This window comes from Muntiacus reevesi, chromosome 2 (genome assembly GCF_963930625.1).
Source record: "Muntiacus reevesi chromosome 2, mMunRee1.1, whole genome shotgun sequence".
Classification (NCBI taxonomy): Eukaryota; Metazoa; Chordata; class Mammalia; order Artiodactyla; family Cervidae; genus Muntiacus; species Muntiacus reevesi.
Window position 1 is genome coordinate 242,459,987 of NC_089250.1, and position 25,819 is coordinate 242,485,805.

General features: G+C 42.0%; 1 protein-coding gene across 2 annotated transcripts in view; it reads right to left on the reverse strand.

The window, feature by feature from the left end:
- CDH8 (cadherin 8) overlaps positions 1–24,290 on the reverse strand; it is a 395,613-nt gene extending 371,323 nt beyond the window's left edge. For both annotated transcript variants that reach the window (XM_065925450.1, XM_065925449.1), the window contains exons 1-2: positions 23,954–24,290; positions 8,725–9,172 (exon numbers count right to left, since the gene is read on the reverse strand). In XM_065925450.1, the coding sequence (XP_065781522.1) occupies positions 8,725–8,976 (252 nt within the window). In that variant the 5' untranslated portion in view covers positions 8,977–9,172; positions 23,954–24,290. The remainder of the gene's footprint in view (positions 1–8,724; positions 9,173–23,953) is intronic.
- Between the last annotated feature and the right edge of the window lie 1,529 nt (positions 24,291–25,819).

Here is a 25,819-nt window from a genome sequence, read left to right on the forward strand (position 1 = left end):
GTTTTTTAAATGTTGAGTTTTAAGCCAGCTTTTTCACTCTCTTCTTTCACCTTCATCAAGAGGCTCTTTAGTTCCTCTTTGCTCTCTTCCATAAGGGTGGTGTCATCTACATATCTGAGGTTATTGATATTTTTCCCAACAATCTTGATTCCAGCTCATGCTTCATCCAGCCCAGCATTTTGCATGAACACACACAGGTAAGGGGTGAATTTAAGTTAACTATAATGGAAATAATATATACAGATGAAAAATGTTGAAATGTTAGAGAAATTGCTATGTAGAAAACATGTCTGGCCAAGCCAAATGAGATCCTGTAAATCCTATAAAACTCTTATCTTTCTTAAATAACATAGTATCATAAATAACATTTCTAGGCTATTCTCATTTATTGAAATGTTACAAGCAACATGCAGGCTGACTGCATTACTTAAAGACTCCAAAGATAGTTCCCACCTTTGAGGTCAAAAAATCTTCATAAGATAGATTCCCATTTGAAGGCCAAATCCAAAATCTTCATTTTTCACTAATATGTGGTCTGTTCCAGGGAAATGAAACTTATTTAACATTCACTCAGCAGAACAGCAAGGCTGTGACTGTTCTTTCTCTCTTTATCATTTTATAAAAATGATTAAATATTGCTGGCACTTTAATTTATTAATCGATGAGATTGAATTTCCAAGAGTTTAATAAGGTATGGTTTAGAAAAAAAAAAAAAAGATCCTACTTACCAAATGAGTTTCACATTAAATCATGGTCTCCAAGAATTTACTATGAATAGATGGCATTGTTTTTTTAAAAAAACTGAGGAATATAACACTGTCATTTATTTTTCTCTCATTTTGCTATGTTTTAAAATGTAGTAATAGCTTACAAAATAAAATGTAGGAAAATTAATAAAAGAAAAAGACAATCCAACCGCATGTACTGAAGTAAAAATGCTTTAGTATATTGGTATATTTCCCTTTATTGATTTGTGGTACAGTTATTAATGGGGCTTTCTTGGTGATTCAGACAGTAAAGAATCCTCCAGCAATGTAGGAGACCCGAGTTCAATCCCTGGGTTGGGAAGATCACCTAGAGAAGGGAAGGGCAACCCACTCCAGCATTCTTGGCTGGAGAATTCCATGGGCAGAAGAGCCTGGTGGATGATAGTCCAGGGGGTCGCAAAGAGTTGGACATGACTCAGCAACTAACACAGTTATTAATATGAATTAATGTCAGGAATTAATCCATTTTGTTTTTAATAGGTTACATGATTATTATTTACTCATTAAATAGAATCACACATTTGTAATTTTTATAATCATGCTGTTTTCAATTAGGCAAATTTTTATGTCAGAAATAATGGGTGGTGGTTATAGATACAATTAGAATTCTCCTTACAATAGGTTTTAAAATCAAAAGTATTGACTGTATGAAAACTGTTGAATATGGTTGATCACACTGATAGGTACACAGAAATTGACTTTGTTGTTAATGTTTGATTATATTATCTTATGTACCCAAACACATCATAATAGATAATCTATTAGATACAGGTACTCTATTCATATCACATATATTTTGAATTATATTCTCTACACATTTTACATCTTGCTTCTGATATTTACTCAGTTGCAATCATGTTCCCATGTTCTACATTTTAACCATTTTGGGATGATTCATACTACTCTGCTGTGTAAACACAAAAGGAAAACCTTCCCAATTGTGCAGCCTCTATGTCTGCCCAATTCTTCTCTCTGAGCTTTGGCCTTACATTAGTGGTAGGTATCAACTCTGTTTGCTTTTTTTTTTTTTTCCCCACATTGACTACCTTGATGCCATTTATTTATAAAATAGGGTTACTTAATCTGGGTTTTTCAGCCGTAAACATAGACTTACTAATATTTTGCTTCAAGTGGGAAAAGTATGTGTCTCAATGAGAAGACTCTTAAAGAAGACCAATAAAATGTAGAAGACTCTTTTTGTAAGACTCTTCTTGTAAGAAGTCTGCATGAATTTATTTTTCAAGACATCTACAGAGACGAGCAGATTGCACACACTCTTACCTGGCCCCTTGGCAGGTAAGATACAATTTGCTGTCCCCAAGAGAGGCTGTGTGACTTTTCCCTCCAGCTACTTTTGTAGCAGAAGTGGGAAAAAAGAAAAGAAAATAGAATGAAAGTCTGGGGGCTACCGAGAGAAAGAATTAGGAGATGACTTGGGATTTTACTCATGGAGAAAGTCAGCTAACAGACCGTGTGCACATGTGTGCATGCATATGTGTGTGCATGTGTGTGTGTTGAGGGTTTCTGCTAACACACATGACTAATACTACTCCAGTTTTTTTTTCATATCAGCACCAAAAGATTTCGAACAGCCCTGGGATGCCTGTTATTTGTAAGTCGGGACATTGGGCAAAAGGCAGACAACCCTTGTTGTTTGGCCAGATTGAGACGGACGTGCAATGCTGACTTGCATTCCTGCCAAATTACTGGTGCACAAGGCTCTATGTGAGTAGGCAGGAGCTTCACAAAACTGACAGTGAATTGTTCTCGCAAGGCCGAAGATACAATTTGGCTGCGGCTGCGCAACCCATGCTCTTAACATGCAAACGGCCAGCAAAAATAATGGCATGTCAAGTGCAATTTTCTCACCAGCCGCTGACACCGTAAACTGTAACACAGTGTAATTATTTAGCATCCCGTGTCCTTCATACTAAACACCACCCAAACGATTTCCAAGTTACGGCGAAGAGGGAAGGTTAGAAGGTCAATTTTAAAGAGAGAAAATGAGTCAGTGCCTTGGAGGGAGAGAATTATAAATAGACGTGGCATCACCAATGAGAGTTATATCCAAATAAGGAGTTGCTCAGAAATCCAGGTAGGAGGGGGAAAGGAAGGAAAGAGAGCTGAGGAGTTTATGTAAGAAAGAGGATTTAGGAGAGATCTCTGACCACCTGGAAAGCAAACTGTATTTTTTTCCCCAAAAATAAAAGCAGTCTGAGGAATAGTGGATCACAGAACCACAGAACAAGAGCTCAAGGAACTTGGGCCAAAAATCGATAAATGTTGCACACATTTTTTATATTGCTTTCTTTTCCTGTTCCATGGGGATTTGTAACTTAAATATAATTCCATAATCCACTATACAAATTACAAGTGAGGAAATTGAACCTGAGAAGTGTTGCATGGCTTTCTCTACCAGCTCCTTTAGAGCAGATGGGGAAAAAGACAGAAGCCAGATCTCCAAGAGATTCTTGCTCATCTTTCTACCTAATTCCAAAGATTTCAACACAAGCTCTCTGTCTCCCAGTTACCCAGACCCAGTCTCAGCTCCTTAAATGGCCTTGTGCATACACTGTGTCTTCTGTGTCAATGCTGTCTTCTTCAGCTCTGCACCCTGGTTCCCCTGGTTATGGCAACCTTCAGGGAAGCTTCCATCATCCCACCAAGCAGAACAGCTTCCTCTGTATGGGCTTCCACACCAGAGTATTGACCTCAGTTTTAACCTGACATATGTTTTTGTGATTGTTTTCTTAACATCTGTCTCCCCCTAGTAGCCCATTCTGATAGAGGACATGGATCTATGTTTGCTCAGAGCTAAGAATCCATAGATAAGAACACTTAGGAGATAGTAGCTGCTCAATAAATATTTGCGGAATGATCTGATCAATCACCCTCCTGACTCACAGGCAAGAGCTTTCAGGATGGCATCAAGCAGCCCTGCTTAAAGAATCCATGCACATTTCATCCAAAGGATGATATTTTTGTCCCAGTTACAAGACTTACGAAAAACCACCATGGGTTTTCCATCTTTCTTTTCTAAGACCAGAAAAAATGAGAATATAGGGTGAAGGGTGTACCACATTATTCTCTTCCAGAACTGGCAGAGAAAGTCAACACAGGAGGTTCTGGGCAGTATAGAAATCAAAGTATTTATGTGTATACCAACAGGCTCTGAACTACCTTACTCCACAGAGAGCTGGAGGCAGGAGTGGAGTCTGTTTGGCTGTTATTTGTTTTTTCAGATATTCAGAAAGATTTTTGGTCTAGTTTGTGACATAAGTTTCAAGATGAATTGGAAGATAACGGGATTTCCAGGCTGCACTGCTTCATGCTACAGGGGACAACCTCCAGAGAGAAGAGTCTGCAGTCTTTATGAAATGACTTGTTTTAACAAATTTGTTGCTGTTACTTAGTTGCTAAATTATTTCCAACCCTTTGCAACACCACTGGAGTGCAGCCTGCCAGGCTCCTATGTCCATGGGATATCCCAGGCAAGAATACTGGAGCGGGTTGCCATTTCCTACTCCAGGGGATCTTCTCCACCCAGGGATCAAACTCAAGTCTCCTGCAACACAGGTGAATTCTTTACCAGGAAGCCACCAGAGATTCTTATCACTATTACTATTTCAAAGAAAGACTTTTAAAATCAATGCCTAGAAACAATGTTTAAATTACCTAGCAAGTCCCTAAAATCCCAACAAAAGTGGAGAACATGAAAGCAATGTATTGTCTCTTAATTGAAAAATACTACTGATATTAAAGCTGATGTATCTTATTTTATAAATTCCTCCATTTTTAGGTGAATTATTCATTCACTTATTCATGCAAAATATTTACGAGCTATCCCCATACGTAGGCAGAGTTCCAGGTTCTGGGGATATTCAGTAAAGAACAAAGAAGACAAAATCCTTTTCTTTTTAGAACGTACATTCTAGTAGGCGACATATCAGAAGCAAGATAGTTTGGAGACGTGAGATAGTGGTCTTCAGGAAGGAATAAAAATAAAGCATATCAAAGGGTTTGAAATATCAGAAATGGGACAGTTTTATTTTAGATAGAATGGGGCAGAGAAGGCTCTGTAAGAATACAAAATTCAACTTCTTTTTAATTCAATGGGACATATATAGGCTTATGCTGCTTCTGATTGAGGGGACCCTCAGTCATCCCACCCTATTCCCACAATGTTGCATAAACCTTTCCACCCAGCAGGGGCTCCTAACTTGCTACTCCAGCCCACACCACTAAGCTAAAAGACAGTTACCCTTCAAGACACATGGAAATAGCAACCATCACCTTCATCCTAAGCAACCTGGGCTCATTGAAAGGGCCCCTCATTAGGCTCCCAGAGTCCTGCGCTCACCTAGTGATGTAGTTGTAGTTTCTTTGTCCATCACTCCAACTACACACACACACACAAACACACTTAAGAATACAATCATGACTACAATATGTGCAGGCACTATGCATGCCTTATTTTAGTCGTTCTTATCTACTTGTATTTACCTTATCTGGCTAACCCTTGAGGAGCTTGGTTACTTTCCTAGGGTAAATATCCAGAAAGTGGCAAAGCCAATACTCAAGCCTCCGCAGAGTCCAGCTTTAAGACTTAGTTTTTTCTCTGCATCAAGCTGCCTACCAATAGAGTGAAAACAGAAATGAAGGATGTGAGGGTGTATGTGAAACTCTGAAGAGCCAATCACTCCAAAACTGACTCTGCCCTTGAGCTTGAACTCAGTCTGCCGAGCCCGAGGCTCCCACTTTGGTGACTTGCAGGAGGGCCTTTTAAAGAGCAGGTATGCTCCTGAGTAACTACTGTTTCTCAGCCAGTTCCTGGGGAGAAGCTCAGCGATGAAGCGGTTCAGAGTCAGACGTGGAAGAGCGTTCACAGAGATAAAACAGTATAAAGCACCGGTGGGCACCCTGATATGGATCATCCCCACACTCAGCCTGCCTCATCACCTGCAGCAGTCACCTGCAATGCATTTTTAGGCTCTGCTACAACCTAAGTCCCTCAAAGGCTAAGCCATAATAACTCAGGGGCAATTTTTTTTTTAAGGGGAAATACACATGACTAGAAATGTTTGCAGGAAAAGTTCTTCAGAAAAGAGGATTAACTCAGTCATTTAGGAACTGGCCATGTCCAGGATCAGAGAAAGAGGAGTTCATCAAGGATCAGAATCATCTTGGCCATTTCAAAATCCTAGGGTTCGGGACTTCCCTGGCAGTCCAGTGGCTGAGATTTTGTGCCTCCGATGCAGAGGGTGCAGGTTTGATCCCTGGTCAGAGAACTAAGATCCCACATGCTGTGCAACACCACCAAAAAAAAAAAAAAATCCTAGGGTTTACTAGCAACATTTCTGTCCTAACAAGCATAAATTTCTCAAGTACTGCTGCTGCTGCTGCTTCTACTAAGTCGCTTCAGTCGTGTCCAACTCTGTGAGACCCCATAGATGGCAGCCCACCAGGCTCCTCTGTCCCTGGGATTCTCCAGGCAAGAACTGGAGTGGTTGCCATTTCCTTCTCCAATGCATGCATGCATGCTAAGTCACTTCAGTTGTGTCCAACCCTGTGTGACCCCATAGACGGCAGCCCACCAGGCTCCTCTGTCCCTGGGATTCTCCAGGCAAGAATACTGGAGTGGGTTGCCATTTCCTTCTCCTCTCATGTACTATTACGTCACAAAAGGATAGTAAACACCGCATTGTTTGCCTTTCTCTCTATTGCTACATTTCAACAAGGCAGGTAAAATTAGTCATTAGATCCTGACTCCAAAACAAATCCCAATTTAATTACTTTTTATATTCAGGTAAAAATGTAAAGTTCTTCTGGGGATAGCAAGTTTGTTTATACTACACATCAACAGTGTGATAGACCTCCATAGAGTTAACTAACAGAAAACAGGCAGAAAATATCCATCAATTATGTATGTGTGCACGTATTGAATATCCAGAATTTCCTATGGCGTGGAAATGCCTTGTCAGAGGGCTGGATAAGAAGTCTGAATATCCAGAAAGTAAGAATTTAAGAACTCTGCATTCTATACTCAATAATTCTTAAGTGCAAATTATGGTTTAAATACATGGTAACTAGTCACTAAAATGTAATCGGATGCAGTGGATAAAATTACGGCCTTGGGAATCCCCAACTTGATTCAGATTCAGATCATTTACTAGTGCTACGATCCTGGTTTGCTTTATTAATCCAAGTCTCAATTTCTGCACTCACCAAAAAAAAAAAAAAAGGGGGAGAGAAAGAGAGAGATAATGTGGTCAAGAAGCCCCTGTGCAAAACCCACTGGGCCAGATGTTTTGCAAATGAGAACTTTTCACATTTAGAAACATTTTAAGGTAGATAAACTGTATAATAAGTAAAACCTTCAGCAGAGTCTGGGGCAGTAGCCTCTAATCAAACACATTAACATTTCTGCAGGGAAATATATGAAGTCACAGTAATGGGATGCATTACGACTATAAATAGCCTCCAGTCAGTTCTGCTACCTGAGTGTGCAGCAGGCATACAAAAAAGTCGTTTTTGTATTTTGACAAAGAAAGGAGCGGAGATGAGTTTTATTCATATATTGCTTGCATATGTCTACATATGCACACACAAACACCTATATGTATATGGGGGGAGGGAGCTACTGTTAGGAGCAATCAGGACTGTGCCCACAGAGTGCTTTTATAATAGCGCTCAATACAAAACAATATTGACCAGAATGCGAATTCCTTGAAGGCAGGAGTCATTGGTTTGTTCATCAACAGGCCCCTATACACCTAAAAATGTGTTTGACTCAATATTACATGTTCTCCAAATGATTCCTGACACCACCTCCTCCAGATTTCCCTTGCCCAAGTGAAACTACACGAAATGAAAAAGTGTAACCCTTGGGGAGGCTCAAGCTGCTTTGCAACACAATGAGGTGGAAGCACAAATGGGATCAGAAGTTTCCAGTGAGACACCAAGTCTTGAAGCTCAATATTTAATTTTTTTTTTTAAATCACTGCATTTGGGAAACACATAGTATTGGCATGATTCACTTCTGAATCTGACTTATCAGGAAAATCAGTACTTGGCAGGCTCATAATTGGAATTCTACTTACAATGATGGTATGTGCCCAAATTAACAGAAGTTTATGAATAATTTTGAGGAAAAAACATGTATAGTCTTCAACAACCCACAGTGAGACTGTGTAAATCAGGGAGTGCCTATCATCAGAACAAGGAACACCTGTCTAACTTGCCAACAGCAAAACAAATGCAAACCCAGTCTAACACATACGTGCACACACACATGCACAAACACACACACATCACCAAACCAAAACTTTGATTCTACCCATTTGATTCCACCTGACAATGAATAAATCAGTATCCTAATGCAAAGTCACTGAATGACCATAAGTAGAAGGCACGGCTAAGCACCCACTCCAAGAATCTACCTTTCTCCATCCTAGGTTAATAACTGAAACAACAAATGAATAACAACAAAAAAAGGAGAAAAATCTACCTGCAATTGGAGATACATGGCCTCAGAATAAAATGGGACAAAATAACATCTTAGGATTCCAGGTGGTAGCAATTCAAACTGAGCAAAAATGCATACATCTTCCAAGTCCTGTAAGCTACAGAAGAGGTTTGGCATACAGACTTTTTATATGAAGTGAGGATGAGAATGCTTATTTGTGTATGCATTACACAAGTGTTATTATAGCTATGATATAATAGATGGGGAGGGTGGGAGAGGTGGGGAGGATGAGCTTTCCGGAGAAAAGCAGTTTGTCTGCATTTAAATCTGCAGGATTATTCATATTCCTAAAGAAACCAAGAGGTAAATGAACTAACCATCTGGCCAAAAGTACTTACAGCTAAGTGCGGCAACAACTGTGACAAGCCTAATGTTAAAGATCTAGAGACCAGTAACGGACCCCAAAACTGGGATCTTAAAAACAAGGCTTACCCGGCCAACAAGGATCGGTTCAGGTCCAGAAAACTCTTCCAAGACAAACATTTGATTCCAAACCCAGCCTCTCTTGGAACGATTCAAAATCCGCTGTTCTTCACTCAGCCTGTGTAGTTCCAATGGGGATCCACTCATTAGAACCGGAGACTGATTCATCGGAGCCGAGTAAATACAAGGGGGAAGAGTAATCCATAATATTATTAATGGAGTCCAGAGATCCAAGAGCATTTCCGCTAGCCGTTCTGGCATGGTCCCACCAGTTAAGCAAATCACCACGAAAATGAGACAATTACTTTTTTTGCCTCCGGTCTGCAGCCATCCAATTCATCATGCGGTGCCGAGCATTTACTTACAGCCCTGCCACCTGTTTACAGCACAGGAAACAGACATCATCTACGCAGTTTTTCTAAGACCACGATCCATGGGCTGTCCTCATTGAAATTTCCTGCAAAAACAAGGAGGGAGAAAAATAGTGATCCACCGCCAACAGGTTTTAAAACAAAATCACTGCTTTTCATAAGCACCTGAATGAACATCTCCCACAGCCTTGAATTAAGAAAGTGGATCCAAATAGATTGAGAATAAGCAGGCTCACAGGTCTTTTTATACTGTAAGCTTTCAGATATTCATATTAATTCTTGCTGGCTTCCCAGGTGCACTGGTGAAGAATCTGCCTGCCAGTGCAGGAGACACAAGAGACAAGGGTTAGATCTCTGGCGGGGTGCAGGGGATGGTGGTTGAGAAATCCCCTGGGGGGAGGAAATGGCAACCCACTCCAGTATCCTTACCTGGTAAATACCATGCACAGAGGAGCCTGGCGGCTACAGTCCATGGGGTAGCAAAGACACAACTGACCACACACGCATGTAAGCCTGTGATGGACAGGACTTAGCAACGGAGCACAACAACACAACGTTAATCTCTGCTATCCGCTGCGTATCAAAAACTGCTTCAAGTCCCTGAAATTTGCTTCTCCCTCCTTGTTTTTCTTACTACTTCCTCCTTCCCTTTTTCTTTCATGCCTCCCTCCCTTTTCTCTCTCCATCGCTTTCACTCTCTTTTCTCACAGTCTTTGGTTATAACAAGTGTGGGTGTTGCCAATGTAGCCCTCCGGCCTTCTTGCAGAGATTGCAAGTCTTCCTTCCTTCCTTCATTTCTTCCTCCTTTTCTTCCTTCTCTTCTCTGTCTCCTTCCCCACCCTCCAGTTTAAAGAGAAGTTCTAGTTCCCTATGGGCTGCACTATGTGAAGAAACCAGCTTCAGTGGTTAATTTAAAAAAAAAAAAAAAAGCTACAAATGAGAACAGGAAGGGAAATAACCCCAAATGTTACCATCTTAGCTGCCACAGCCCATCAGAAGGGATTGTCCAGCTCAGGCTGCAGAATACAATTCTCTGCCAGGATGCTAATAATGAGTGAATAAAATTAGAATGCTCCCAGAGAGAAATTCTGTAAGGTCCAGCATGTATGTTATAATCAGGACAGTGTCAAGGCTCCTATTCCAAATGTACAGTTGAACAGGAGATTTAAATTATGGAAAGCTCTTTTGGGAATGAAATATGGTAAAAATACAATTTTCAATTGAGGAGATTTCAGAAAGGGATGCGCAAAAAAAATCCCCATTACCCGAGGTGTCAAATACATTTTTTTGCTTACCTTCGGTGTGGCAAAACGTGTTTCTTCCCTCTCAAAAAAATTATTTTTAAAGAAATAATGTTCCCCACACATTCCAGAGAGAAGTCTGGTTGAATTAGATTAAATGGGAAAATAATTCCTCAGAACACCATGGGGAATAGTTTGGCTCAGGGAATTCATAATGGGGAAGGGAAACTTTCCCCTGTGTGTCCCTGGTTCCATTCTGGGGAAAGCAAGAAGGTCCTTAACATTGGCTTAGCTAGTGAGTGGTCTTAGCAAAGCCAGATGTAAGGGGCAGATTCAGATCCTGCTGCAAAGACAGGCAGGATCCTGTCTAACAAGATGGTGAATAGAATCGCCCTGCTTGTCACTTTTTACCTGGGCTCAGCTCCATCACTAGGACTCTCTTTGTACCTCAAAAGAGGCTCCACCCTAATAAGGGCACAGGAGAATCCCTGCAAACGGCAGTTGCAATGGAAACTGAAAGCAAGAAAAGCTTTCAACAGGAAATCAACTCAGAGCAAAGAGAGTCCAGAACAAGGCCCCCAACTTTCCCTAAAACTGCAGTACCAGCAGGGAGATCAGCCTTCCTGTCTAGCAGATTTTCATGAAGACCTTCTTTCATCTCATCTGAGAATGCAAACAGACCTTTGCAGGCTTCGAATTTAAAACACAAGTTGAAAGATCTTGATAAAAAAAAATACCTTCAATATCAACAGTTTTCTGAATGGTCAATCCACTTAAATAGCGTTTTTAACTTACAATACTTAGCATGTACAGCATACCCATCGCATGCCATGCAATCTCCTAAACACAGGGCAGGAACAGGGATGCAAGATTAGTGTGTTACTTGCCAGAATGTCTGTTTTACAGGTAGAAAATCCTGGGCTTGAATCCCAGCTCACCCAACTTGCTGTCTCTGTAATAATGGGAAGAACTACTTAAGATCTCTCAGCTTCTGTTTTCTCTTCTGCAAAATGGCAGTAAGAAGAATTCCTACTTTCCGGGCAGTAGGGTGATTCAGAAACAAGAGCCATATGAAGCACCCAGAACCTAGGAAGCACTCACTAAACTTCGAGGCTTGTTCTCCTGAGCCAGACTGCGGAGGTGGCCCCAACACCATCCCTGCCCTTGAAAAGCTTCAGTTAAAAAAAAAAGTCAAAGGAGCACAGAATTAATAAACTGTGTGACCTCCGCAGGAAAGGTAAGGGTATGAGAGTTACAAAGGCAGTCAAGAATCCTCCCTACGGTGAGATGTGGGTGGATGAGGGCGATGCTGGCGAGAGAAGAGCTGGGCCATACTGGATGGAAGGGAACACTCATTTTACTCATGGAGGCTCAGCCTAAACAGTTCTCAGGGGCAAAAAGACTTCTTCTATCCAAACATACCCTGCTTCATGCTGAGCGATACCTGAATGCTCGAGAGCCATGTAGACCATCCTCTGATGGCCTGAGGGCTATAGAGGCAGAACCATGAGATGGTTGTGAGTTTCCTCCAGCTCCAGCCAGCCCGGGGTTTGAATTCCAGCCAGAGAGCCACCTTTAGCAGTTGCATAGCTGGGGAATCAATTGAAAATAAAAAAATTTAAAAACTAGAATGCCAATGTATGACAAAACCCACTGAAAAATAAAAAATAAAAATATATAAAATAAAATAAAAATAAATAAAAATAAAAACTAGAATGCTAGTCTACCTAGCTGGTTTATTTTGAGGATTCAAAGCGATAATTTTGGTACAGATTTTGGTGCATTTAAGAATGCACAGTAATTTTTAAATTGTGCCAAATACACTGCAAGTATTCTCTGGCATCTGCTCTGTTGTTAATGATTCTGGGATTAAAGCAGTGTAATCCCAATTTAAAGTCCTAATAGACACTTCCTTGATGGAAGCCACCAAGCAGATGGATTGCTGCCAAGCCACTCGGGATGGGATGGGACACAAGTGCTGCCCTCCCTGAACTCATCAGAATCAGGTAAAAAGTAATAACAGGCCCTGAAACTGGTTTATACAATGGCAGAGCTTCACCAGTTAGAATAAAGGGATTAATCAATAAAGAACACATGCATAGCCCCAAATAGTATCTGTTAACACAAGATCTTACCGTTAGAGAAAACTCACTGTGCCTTGTAAATTTTGCTACAAGGCACAGTACTTACAAGCCACAGTAAGTTTTATTCAAAACTGAGGTGCAGCATAATGATACGACTTGCCCAAAGAACACCTCCAGTAAAGAGAAAACAGCTGCTTGAACCTAGGTAATCTAACTTTAGAATTCTTTCTTACCACAGTCCCTTCTCTTGTTATCTAAATATTTGATGAGCTTATACTGTGGGTCAGGCATGAAGGCAAGGGAAGCAAACATATCAGAATTCTTATCTTCTGGAAGCCAAGAGCCAAGGTAAAGACTAAGAAATGAATACTTAGAATATCCTATTAAGTCTGAGAAAGGTTAGTGTAGTACAGAGTGATGGGTATGCCACTCATCTTCACTGCCTTAAAGAAGGCTTCCTGGAGGAAGCATCATCTAAACATCAAAAAGGAATAAACCCAAAGAGGGGAGGATAAGTATAAAGGTCATTTAAGTCAATCAATGAACAAGAACAAAATCATTCACTAATAGAGGATTTGTGAATGAATTAGTACCTAGGGTAGTTTTCAGATCATTTGCTGTCATATTATCTAATCCATGGCCATAGTATCTTCTTGCTACCCACCAAGTCGTTTTAATTATGGTCTCTAGACTACATGTCAAATTGACATCCTCTTCTCTGCCAAATTGTGAGAAGAGCGTGTTCAATTTTGGAAGCTCTAAGGCATAAAAATAAGTGCCATTCCACGATGATGGTATGCTCAGGTATGTCCAGCTCTTGTGACCTTATGGACTGTAGCCCACTGGCCTCCTCTGTCCATAGGATTTTCCAGGGGAGAATACTGGAGTGGGTTGTCATTTCCTCCTCCAAGGAATCTTCCCAACCCAGGGATCGAACCTGCATCTCCTGAGTCTCTTGCACTGGCAGGCAGGTTCTTTACCACTGAGCCACCTGGTGAGAGTATGGGAGACAGCAACCAGAAGCACAGTGAGATTAGTATTTTAAATAATGTTTCATTTTCATTTAACTAAATACTGTCAAAGCCTGAGGTCGTGTCCCTCTTTGTTGAAAAGGAAGACAAGCAACAGTTAGAGGCAAAGATGTGCAGTTAATATTCAGCAAGTGGCTATCTGAAAGAAAAAAAAAATCCTTGATTTTTTTATTTCCATAATGTTAATACTTCCACTGTGACCACTTTCAAGTTTTCAATGTGATCACTAAGCAGGTTTGGCAATTGGTGAAAGTTTCTAAACCAGAAACAGCTCTGGTTTAGCCAAGTAAGAGCTTCCTCCAGCATACCCTTAGGTGATGCTTCTCAAACTTTAATATGCATACAAATCCTGGAAATCTTTCTAAAATGCAGATTCTGATCCAGTAAGTCTAGAGTGGGACTTGCAACTCTGCATTTGTAATAACCTCTCTTGTGAAGCAGATGATGTAGCTGGAGAAGCCTAGAATTCGCAGGAATAAAACCACCTAACTCAGACCTCCTTCTTATGAAGACTTGAAAGATTCAGTGGTGTGGTAAGAAAGTTACTTCCTCCTCAGTGTCATTAAATGGCATGCCCATAAACTACTTACTACCTGGGAATAGACATATATATCAGACTTTGGGAAAAGCAGCAATGGAATGTATGAATAAATGCGATTTTGTATGATGTCATAGCTTTTATACTTAAGTGTCCACTCTATATGGGACACTGGAAAAACTGCTCCAATAAGCGGTGTGTTTCCACGCATGCTATCAAGGGGTGTTGAGACTTGACCTTCACTTCAGCAAAGTCTATTACTAGGAGAGAAATGGGATTCTCCTGTGATAATCAGAACTGTACTATTTATATGCGGGGCTCTGCCACAGGCAGACCTAATGTTATCCTCTTAGATGATCAGAGAACAGCTTTATAGGAATTCTTGAGATGCAATCAAATGTCATGTCACTGTTACCAGAATTAATAAACATTGTAATAGTAGCTGCATACACAAATTGCTTAACTCCACGCAAGGAAGAAGAAATTGAGTGAGGTTGTAAAGCTTGGGTTAAAAAAAAAAAAAATCAATGTATTTTTAGATTTTCTAACCACAGTATATATGTCTGGCCAAGCAATTCACTTTATTATAATGCTGCTGCATTGATTTACACCCCAAGAGTGAGATAAAGAGATTTTTACAGTCCCTCTGGAATTCTTACAAAGAAATAACTCTAGAAGTCCCCCATAAGAAGATGCTTTGTCTTAGGTAAGATACTTACAATCCTGCTTTTCATTCACACTTACATTTTGGAGATAGCTTTAATTACAGCCTAGTCTGACCCCACTGACTTCAACGTTTTGTTTTTTTTTTTGAGGTTAAAAAAAAACTTTCAGATAAGTCATTATGCAAAAATATTATTGCACCATTGACTTGGTAAACAACATAGATTGCAGATCCCAACGATGGGCCACACTCTGAAGCCTAAAATAAAAACGGGCTTTTACCGACACTTCAGAATTCAATTCTGCAGATTATTGTGGTTGACAGGAAATTATGCTTTTATTATCCACTGGGCTTAGTGGCCACAATATTTCATGGAAGCAAAAATGACACACAAGACCAGAGAGTTTCTATTAAAAATGTTTCTGACCTTGAATTTAGAGACATTAGCAGGCTGCTTCAAAACAGGTAAATGCACATTGAATTCAAAGTGGTATTCCAGCAACACAGGGTGCGCGGTTCAGCCTGTGGCCCAGTGCAATTCATGCCAAGCCCCCGAGAACCAGAGACAAACAATACTTATGTGTGTCCAAATATAAATAATGCAGGAGAATCACCTTTCCTAAAGCCTTCAGAATGTCCTGACCAAATTCCCTCTGCAGAACAGAATTTAATTATTTTTTTTTCATTTACACACACACACCCACACACACACACACACAAAGAGGATTATCTCTCCTCTCAACCACAACACTTCTGGACATCTTTCTTTGGCATCAAATCATACATTTATCCAACTGTCTCTTTATCTAAAAGCACATTATTTGCTTGTTTCACCACCCAGAACAATAGCTGTCAAATCTACTCTACTTTTTGCTATTATTGACACGCTACTGTTTTTTTCTACTGGAAGCTTTAGTTTTCTTTAAGTTTGATAATTACTGGTTACCATGGCAAAGACAGATACCTCCCCATCCTTTCCCAAGATGGAGTCAGAACTCTGTCCTTCACACAGAAGCTTTCCTGCTATAGACATCTCAGTACTGGGGTAACAAAGACAGGAGGGTCAAGTTTCTTTTTCTAGTGTTTACAGGCTCAGAAGTTTATTTAATGAACTTTCTTAGAATTATAAGGTTAGTTAAGATACTGAAGCTGAATCTACCCTGTCGGATCTTCTTCAGGCAGAACTGTCTTGAAACCACCTCAGAACGATGAATCTAAGCCCCGCACTTTCCTTGCCTATAACAGACATGCCAGGAAGTCATTTTTTAGTGTAATCTAAATCCTTCCTTCTCCATTTAGAAGCCACATCCTTTGCTGTCTTTAAATCACCTGCTCAAAGTTAAACAGCCAAAGACCTAATGAGGGAAAACAATTTGTGCTGGCCCTCCGCTGGGGGAGGTCATGGAGGAGCTGTGATCCCTGGTTCATCCATGAGCTGGACCCCGGCAATCCAAGGCTCCTTACCCTTCCCTGTCCTTGGAATGCATGTCCCCCCACTGTGTCTGCACTAGCAGCCACTTCAAAGATGCAACCTTGAGAGAGCTATGTGTTATTGAGATCATCTGGATGGTACACGAGACTGGACCCCATGAACATCTCCATGTAAATGAACTTTTAAGATTCCAGCAAGCAGATGCAGAGATCTTGTGGTTGCCCAAGTCAAGTCTCATATGTAAGGTCCATTCCATTGTTTATTCAAACTGCCACCTACCAATCTGGAGTGGCTTGCCTCTTTTCTTCCGTCTCTCCTGGAGTTCCAAGTATGAGGGTCGGCTTTGAATTTCACCCCCTACCCCACTCCGCAAATTCCAAGGTTGCAAACCAACATGCCTTTAAATCAGAGTAACCACTAGGAAATCAATCTTACCCTTAACAATAGTGTTAATACAGCTGAACTGTAGGGGCACAGAGGCTGAGAACATTGACTCTGGAGTCAGAAGTTCTTTGAATCACAGTCCTATCGTTCCTAAGATAAGTGACCAGGGCAAATTTATCTCAATAGTGGCAGATGAGGGAACTGACTTGAAGGATGGTGAAAAAAATTAAATGAGATAAGCTTTGTAAAAACTCTTTGTCAATGTAACAATGATAGTTACAATTTATTGAATGTTTCACCTGCTTCACAAAGAACCTTGACTAATTTTTTAAAAGCTATCTGATGTCAATTTCTTGCTAGATACATCAGTGGGGAAAATTCTGGTGCTCTGTGTAAACAGGTAATAAAATAACTTTTTCCAGCTTTTTTTTTTTTAATGGCATGAACCAAGTGAGATATAAGTAAAACAGCATTTCACAAATAGCTTTTCTTATCCACAGTTAACATATACTTAATGTCTTCAAATAGTTTCATGAGGCCTCTAAAGGGTGGTATTTTTTTAAATTATTTAAGTACAGTTGATTTATAACATTGTGTTAATTTCTGCTGTACAGTAAAGTGATTCAGTTATACATATATATTCTTTTTCATATTCTTTTCCATTATGGCTTATCATAGGATATTGAGTACATATCCCTGTGTTATATAGTAGGACTAAAGGGTGGTATTTTTAACTTTCCCCCACCCTGGTGTCATCCATGTCTCTCTTTTCCAAAGAAGACATGGCATTGCCCATCATCATTAACTCTAAAAGGGCAAAGGTTATAGTGCAAAGGACAAAGTACAATTACACATCCATATCAGAACTACTCACTTTCAAATTGTAACCACTCACTGAAAAACTCTTCTCTCCTACAAGAAAAATTTCACTGCATGTCATAGTCATCTAGTATATTCTCATGAGAATGGTTCAAGTGGGAAGTCCGTATTAATTCAAAGATGAAGACACGGTGACATCTAAACACTTCTCAGACAGGAGTTGAGAAGATAATCCTAACTAGAGGTTGCATTAAGGTAGTGTCTTCTTCCAAAAAACATTGAGCAAATTCTTGATGTGTTTCAAGAAATTTTAGTACTACTGATAATGGTTAAAACTTAGAAGCTCTCCCTTCCTGCTTAAAGAATGTGGGAATAGTGTTGTTGTATGACAGAAACCAATGCAACACTGTAAAGCAATTTTCCTCCAAATGAAAAGTAAATTAAAAAAAAAAAGAAATGTGGAAATGGTTAAAATCAAATATAACACATAACCAGGGCTACAGAGTCTATAATACTGAAACTGGAATGCAGCCAAGTATCCCAGCCTAATAAGTCAAGATTCTGCCAATTAGATTATACTGTGTAGTAACCAGCCTTACAAGTGCACCTTACTTCCATTCTTTCATGTTTCAAAGACATTAAAGCTTAAAAACCACCCACAAGCACTCTTACCATGAAGTCCACATGGACATAAATGATGGGTAGGTAGACAGATAGCAAGTAATCATTTGACAAAAATAATATTTAGATATCACTTCAAATGCATAATCTCTGAAAATTAAATTGCTTATACAGATTCTAAAATAAGTGTACCTCCTTCAGTTGCTATATTTTAGCGAAATTCAAAGACAAGCCTGTTTCACTACTCCAATAAAAATAGATTTGAATTATTTTTTTTCATATTTCTGAGCATCCCCATTTTAAAGATGGCAATACTTGGGACACAGAAAAGTTAAATTCCATTTGTCAAGTTGAAACAGCAAAGGGCTAATAAAGAATGAAATGTGCTCTTGCAATTTTTACATTATATTTTGGAGATAAGGTCCATAGATAAGAAAGAAAAGCATTCCTTAATGATATTCATATTCTTCCCCATCTACTTATTTTATGTTATTTTGTGTAACATCAGGAATCAACTAATCATATTTTATGCATGAATTCATTTAGAAGGAAACAATGCATTACATGGTCCCTACTGCTAATAGAATATGAATATAGTATAATAACATTTTCACTTAATGATATAGAAGAATTAAGAAGATTCCATTTAAGAGTTCTTTGAAATGCATTCCATTTGCTTAAAATATCAGTAAATACATCCATGAGAACTTTATGATAGAACTTTTTTTTTCCTCTGCGTATTTGTGAGGTCCAGGTATCCTGCTGATTAAAATCAATATAGATGAGTCTTCTAACAAACTGGGAACTGCAATTCACATGAGGTTGAGGCGAACTGTCCAAATATAATATATAATAAAGAATTAAAGAAGAGAGGGAGGGAGCAAAAGAAGGAAAGAAGTAGTTTCCTCGTTTTTTTTTTTTTTTTTAAATAAATTCTCTGCAAGGGAAAGGTACAGATACCGAGTTACACATGCAAGACTTCCATAATTAGAGCATTTTTCTCAATAAAATATAACTTCCCATCACACAGAGTTTAAAAGCATTATTGATGCAAGTCTAGCCTTAGAAGTGTTCTTAATTTTCATAAGTCCATATCATTTAAAAAGTGATTTTGAGGGAGGAATAAATGCTTTGTGGAACATGAACAAAAATGACTTCCTAAAAGAGAGAAAAGCTGTGTCTAAGAAAAAACTTGGGACAATTTATGAAATTTCTGTAGAGAAAACTGAGGCAGATTGTCACAATATTGGACTTTAGATATACTTGTATCCCTCCCTCCCCTTTACTGAGAATATTCTAGAAAAGAAAAAAAAAAGGCACAGCGCTGTTAATTGTTAATGCATTAAATCAATGTTGACTGAGCACTAATTCCATGCTCCACCCTCAACCAACCATCATCCTAGCATTTGTAGTTGTCTTTGACAAGCAGGATAGGGAAGGAAACTGTTTGAAGGTTGCAAATACAAGTGCTATTCTTTTATGATGGTGTCCAAAGAGATACAGAAAAATCACTTCTATGCATTTCCTCCTCCTAATAGAACTTTACAAAAAACAAGACTTCTAAAGTCAAGAAGGTGGATGATATTTGTGATAGGGAATAGCACATGACATTTAAAACTCAGGCAATAAAAGCTTGGGACATGAGAGAAAAAGGAAGCAGCGTTGGCCCGGATGCTCTGCCATGAAGAGGCGATGGAGATTTCGTTCACAGCAATGTATGGGAGAAGCAGCTAAATGGCATCCATTGAACTTATTTCTTTTCTGACCTTTTGAAGTTGCCAGGTTCAACTAATTTTCTTCTCCTGGTTACATCTGAAGGGGGTTCCAGAGGCAGGAACCAACAGGGCAGTTGAGATACATTGTACACATCACATCATCAGCAACTTTGCATGGGATTCAGATCAGAGCAGACTAATGGCTCTTTGGTTAATTAAGCCCCAGGACATCAGTGGATGACCTCAGACCATCAAAATATTATTCTGTTCCACAAGTATACATTTATGAGTTTCTGTAAAAAAAAATCTTCCCACACCATAGACAGATGTGTTTGCTTTAAAAGACTAGTCAATATATGAATCCAAGAAGCTAAGAGGGCAAATCAAATCATCAAAAGCAGATGAAAGGGCAAAGGGAATAGGATTAAGAATCTTCTATTTGAAACAATAAATGAGTTTGTTATCTAGGGACATTTTCAGGTTTTCTGTAAGTAAGCTCTGTGTGTGTGTGTGTGTGTGTGTGTGTGTGTGTGTGTTTGTAAGTAACACCTAATACAGAGCAAAGAAATCAGCCTTGGTTTAATTCTGTAGGAGGTATACAATACACCAAAGGCAGAAACCTTTCCCAAACTATAAAGCAAAGTTAGTCCATTTCACCTGTGCATGCCAAGTGTTGAGAACAGAAAAACTGCATTTCCCCCACGCCTTGCTTCTCTGAATAACATTGTAAAAAAATACAAAATTACTGAAACTAGTATCAACAGCACCATTGAACAGAATAGTTTTGAAAAAGTCTTGGGACCTTAGTTTGCATCTATAATTTAAAGGCTAGGCTGTTTTGCTTCTTCCTTGATTTGTCAGACACAAAACTTTGCTGATGGAGTAGGAAAGAATGGTTGGCAATACAAGCTGAATGTCGTTTTATCCATGAAAAGCTTTTGTTTGTGCATGGCGACTTTGCTCAGATTGGAATGTTGATCAAATTGTAAGGTATGCTACCTTAATAGAAAAATAATGAAGATTGTTAATTCTGTCTTTAGAGAATTAGTTACTTCTAATGATAAAGTTACTTCTGAACAGTTGCCGATGAAGTGTGGATTCTAACTTTCTGTCTGTGCTTGATCCTTTTTCCTCACCCATAAACAGAAAGGAACTGCAAGAGGAAAGCCCTGAGGTTCAGTTTCCTGAATAGAATCATTACACTGTCATTCTTTGGAGTTTTCTTGCTTTGTTCCAAGAGTCAGGTGCTCCCCGCTAACCAGGAGCATCAGACCTTAAATCTGTTCAGTTTACAAAGAAATGTTGCATCATGAGTTATGTTTATATAACAGCCTTTACAAAATGCCTTCTCAAGTGGTCTCCTACATCCTGCAGAGCATGTTTCACAGATTGTTTTGCTATTTTTTGTTTCTTTTTTTTTTTTTTAACTTTGAGCGTACTGCTATTGGCTACTTCTACTGTGTTCAGTGCTAAATTAAGCGGTGGCTTTAGACGAATACTGTCTTGACTAGAGTGCAGCATATAATGCCCACATAAAGTTATTTTTTCAGGTTTAACACTTCCTTCTTTATCCAGTTGATACATGTACCAATGGAGCTGCTACTCCAGTGAGGGTTGCTACAAAACTGCTCTTCAGCTAAATTCTTAACACCTTCAGGAGCTCAAGAAATATATCTTGGACACCCACAACGCAGCCAAAATACGTTAGGCGTCTTGGGGGGGAGAGATTCCTTCATCTGGAGTCTTGAGAGTTTTAAGAGATTATAGATTATAAGGCAAAAGAACTGATTTTTAAATAGTAATTGGAAAACAGAAGATCCAGGTTGAAGGGGGCAACAGTTAAAAAGTTTGCATGACAGCATTGCAGGACACATCTCAGAGAGCATTAGCCAGTGTCTCTGAAATATTGGGCTTGTCTGTGATGGCTACGGGATACCTGGATGCCCGTGTGGATGCCCGTGTGGATGCCATGGGGAACAGAATGAAAATCACAAACTACCACAGAATGAAACAGTCCCCAGGGCTGCTGCGGAGCCTCCTCTCTGTTTTCAGAATAGATTTTCTCAACTCCAAGCCCTCTTCAGAGTTCAGGGGGAAAAAAAATTATATATATATATATATATATGTCTCAAAGGTGATTTAAAATCCTGCGACTGCTCCAGCATGAAATGACTATGCGATTGGGGGGCTTCCAAACTGCTGAAGCAGATTTACAGAATATTATTAGTAGTATTATTATTTAATAAGAGGGAGAGCCCTAGAATTTCTTTCAGCCAAAGAGCTCAGGGAAGTGGAAAAACATGTCTGGACAGGGTGATTACGGAGAACTCCCTTTGAGGGATTAAAAAAAAGGAACCCTCAGAGAACATTCTCTAAAGGCCTCTTGGCTAAAAGAATCTCTTACACTTACACACACACACATAACACACACGACAAAACCCCTGCAAAACCAGACACGACTGACGAAAAGCAAAAGCCAGGCAGAAATTTCAGTCGTGTTTGCCATGAACGACAGGGCTCATTTTGCATGCAGTGAGGTACAGCGGCCAGGTTGAATGGATGGAAAATCCCACTCTTGAATCTTACATAAAGATCTCCTTCCCGCACGTAGTTTTCTAGTTGAAAAGCTCCTATAATGAAGCCGGAGGTGACAACCGAGGGAGGGTTGTTAACCGCTGAGATGGCTGTCAGGAGTGCCTTAAAGAGGGCCGGTGCTTCCTGGGGCCCCACCCGCCCCCCTAGTCCGTGCCTCCGATGGGTTTCGCGGTGGTACCCATTCGAGAGGGCAGGGCCAAAGCACCTTCTCCCGAGTCCCCGTTCCCATTCTCGGCCCACAGACACTGGGAAGCCAGTAAAAGAAAACAGCCGACTGATCGGCTGAGCAGCTCCGGCGCGCTAAGGGCATGATCGGATCTTGCCTCTTAAAGAGGAAACTCTGCGGAATCTTCAGGAAAGGGTGGTAAAGTTGAAAGGATCCTTTCTCCCTTGCCTGATTATCAGCTCTATCTTTTAACTGGAGCTGAAGTGGGCAGCTGCCAGGGTGGTTTTCCATCACTGACTTATGTTGTGCGTTTGCAACAATCAACAATTAATGTTGTTTGATTTCTTACATGTAGCAGCCCAAGCAAACTGCTGCCATCTCGGCTCGCGGAGATGAACGGCTCGTCCCGGACGTGCCGCCGGCTCTGGGCCTGCGGGGAAGGGTCTCGGGATCACGAAACTTTGAAGTTTCTGCCAGATTGGATGGGGAAGGCTCTGGTCTTGCGGAGAGGGGAAAGCACTGTAAACTGTGGATACCTGTTGGCATCCTCGTTGGCGGCGGCAGCTTTTCACTGGCTCCCAGGCTTGGCTGGAGCCTGAGAGAACGGGGATCAAGTCCCATATGAACCTGTTACGCGCTGCCAGAACCCAGACAAGAATCCGCTTTTCCTCGGGTCCCGCGAGGGGCGCAGCCCGCCCCCCGCCCCCCCACCCCCGAGGGTTCGCGGATGGGGAGGAGTGAGCTGTCAGTAAGCGCGGCTCCCGGCTCTGGCGGCGCTGGGAGAGAGTCCGAGGGAGTCCCCGGCTCAGCTCAGGAGGCCTCTGTGAGCACAGTCTGGCGGGCTCAGAGAGGACACTGCTTGGGGGTCTTGGGATGTGAGGCCGCATCTCGGCGTCCACAGAGCCGCGGGGCCGCTGGGGAGCCCGGCAAGTTTGCAACCGGTACCGCGCTGCCCGGGGCTGGAGGAGCCACTTGTGGGAAAGCCGTGAGCCGGGGCTCTCGCAGCTGAGTCGTGGCCCGCTGCCCCACTACGGGGGTCGCCCCCCGTGTCCTGGGGATCGGGGCGGTGCAGCAAGCCAGCCAGAGGGCACCCTCACCACCACCAGCCCGCTCCCCTTCGCCTCCTTTCTGCTCCGGCGGGCACTTGCCTCTCAGCCGGCGGCGGGTGCTTCCCATTCAGCGCACGGACCCCGCAGTGAAGGCGCGCGGCTGCAGCGGCGCCTGCCTATGTCGCGAGGCGGCGAGATCGCCAGGCGACCGCAAGAAAGGGAGCCCGGCAGGAAAGCTGGAGGGGCACAGCCTGCTTGCTTCTTCCCGGGATCTGCTGTCAGAGCAGGTTGCAAAAATGGTCAGGTAAAACCCTGAGATGGTCCCATCAGCTGCGCATAGCAGGAAAGAAGATAGAGCTCAACCCCACACTGGGGCAGCGAACCCACATGCACCATTCGAATGGAAGCAGGCGCGCAGGGTGCCGGAAGGGGCAGGGGTATTCTTTAAAAAAAAAAAAAAAAATAGGGTCCCTTCTGGGTCCTCGGGGCATGGATTAAAACGAGGGGTTTGGGTGGAGGATCACTCACTCTTGCGGGGCTCCGCGCGGGCGAATTTCAAGCCTCTTGGTTCACTAATGGCTGGAGGGGTTCGAGGTCGGCTCCCGAGGGCGGTGAACAGCGAGCGGTCCCCGCGCGCTAGGCAGGCGCCTCCGGATCGCGTTCATGCCTCTCGGAGCTGCGGGGCTTGGTGCGGAGACGCGGGGCGGGCGCGCCGGGCTCTGAGTGTCCGCAGCCCAAAGTGCAGCTTCGCTGGGTGGACGCTACCGTCCGTGCACGAACCGGCGACAGCAGATGAGCTTCGGGGAAGCAGGGAGATTCCAAATAGATCCACTAATTCTGGGCTGAGCGCTCCGGCGTGCAAGCCCGCCTGCCTGCCAAATGTAACTGTGAAGTGATGTGGAAAAGTGAGTCGGGTGCCTCCCCTGACGGATCTCATTGGGCAGAGCGCAGAGGCAGGTCTACCACTTGGAAATTCGTGTAAGCGGGCCCCCTCCCCGCCCCCTCCCTTCCTCCCCCCACCGGCGCTCTGGCGCGCTCGCTCCTCGGTTCTCGCCCGCTACCAAGTGGGCGCACAACTTTGCGCTCCTCGCTCTCGAGCGCGCCCCGCGCGTCTCCGCCTCCGGAGCCACTCGGGGAAGATGCGCCCTTCCGTGCGGCGCGCGGAGGGCCAGGCTCCAGGGGAAAAGGGCTGGCAGACTACAAAAGGATGCGGACGAGTGTACCCGCGAGCTTTCTCTCTGAGTCTTCCCGGAGCTCTGGGGCTAGCGAGATCTTGAAAAGCGTCCCAGTGAACCACGGCTGTTTTCCTTGGGAGGAAGAGGACGCGACAGGGCAAAGGGGTGCGCGTGGGCGGCTTGTCTGCTCTTTAAGCCAAGATCCTCAGGCAGACCGAGTGGGGAGTCGGTGGGACCAATGCCTGCTGCTCAGACGCTGTGGTTTAGAGGCACTGTGTCGCGGTCCTCTGGGTGGTGCGCATTCCTCATATCCCCAGGCTTCTACTTCTTCAGGGAGATGGGATGAGGAAGCGCAGACGGGCAGACGCAAGGGGCGCGTAAGTAGGTGTGAAAAAAGCAGAACTTGCTTGGGAAATAAAAGGAGAGACTGCTAGGTCTTCTCAATGTGCCCTTGCCTGCAAATCTCTCGTGCATCAGACTTCTAGCTCCTTTGCTTCCGCCACGAGATGCGCTTTCGAGTCCTTTGATGGACTCCACTCAAACGTTGAGAATTGCCCACCATGGAGGAGAGCCCATGCAAGAGAAGGAATCATGAATCAGGAGGTCCAGATTTCTTTTCTGCTCATCAGTGAGGCAAATACGTAGAAATGGGCAGCTATTTTTAATAAAATTTGTGAAAATGACTATGAGCTAATCCTTATTCCTTTGTTTAACTCCCCTCTACAGAACACTTAGTCCATTTTCTGTGCACTAAAGCTGAACTTTGAGGAAGGGTTTTACTATCCCGGAACAGAGTCAGGAAGAAGAAAGAAAGGGTATGGAGAACCAGACAAGAGGTCCGTAAAGCTTGTACTGTTTCACTTCAATTAATTAGAGTGAAGAAAATGAGAAAATAGACACAATATGCTTATAATATTTATGCAAATTTGACACTTTTGTGTCTGTTGCATCTACCATCCCATTGTGAGATGTTGAAAAGGATGCTGACTATAGGTCTAGTATCTATTTCACATTCTAGCTGATTTAGGGAAGAAACTGAATTATTTCAGAGCAGGGAGAAGTGAAGAGAAGCAGGGGGTATTTTCCCACGAGACAGTCACTAAGTAACTGATCTCGTCTCAGACTCTTTCTGTTTACAGGGTATTCAGATATTGGCTAATTTTGTATTGGGAAAAGGAACAGTAGTCATGCCTCAGTCATATGATAAATGCCGCTGGAC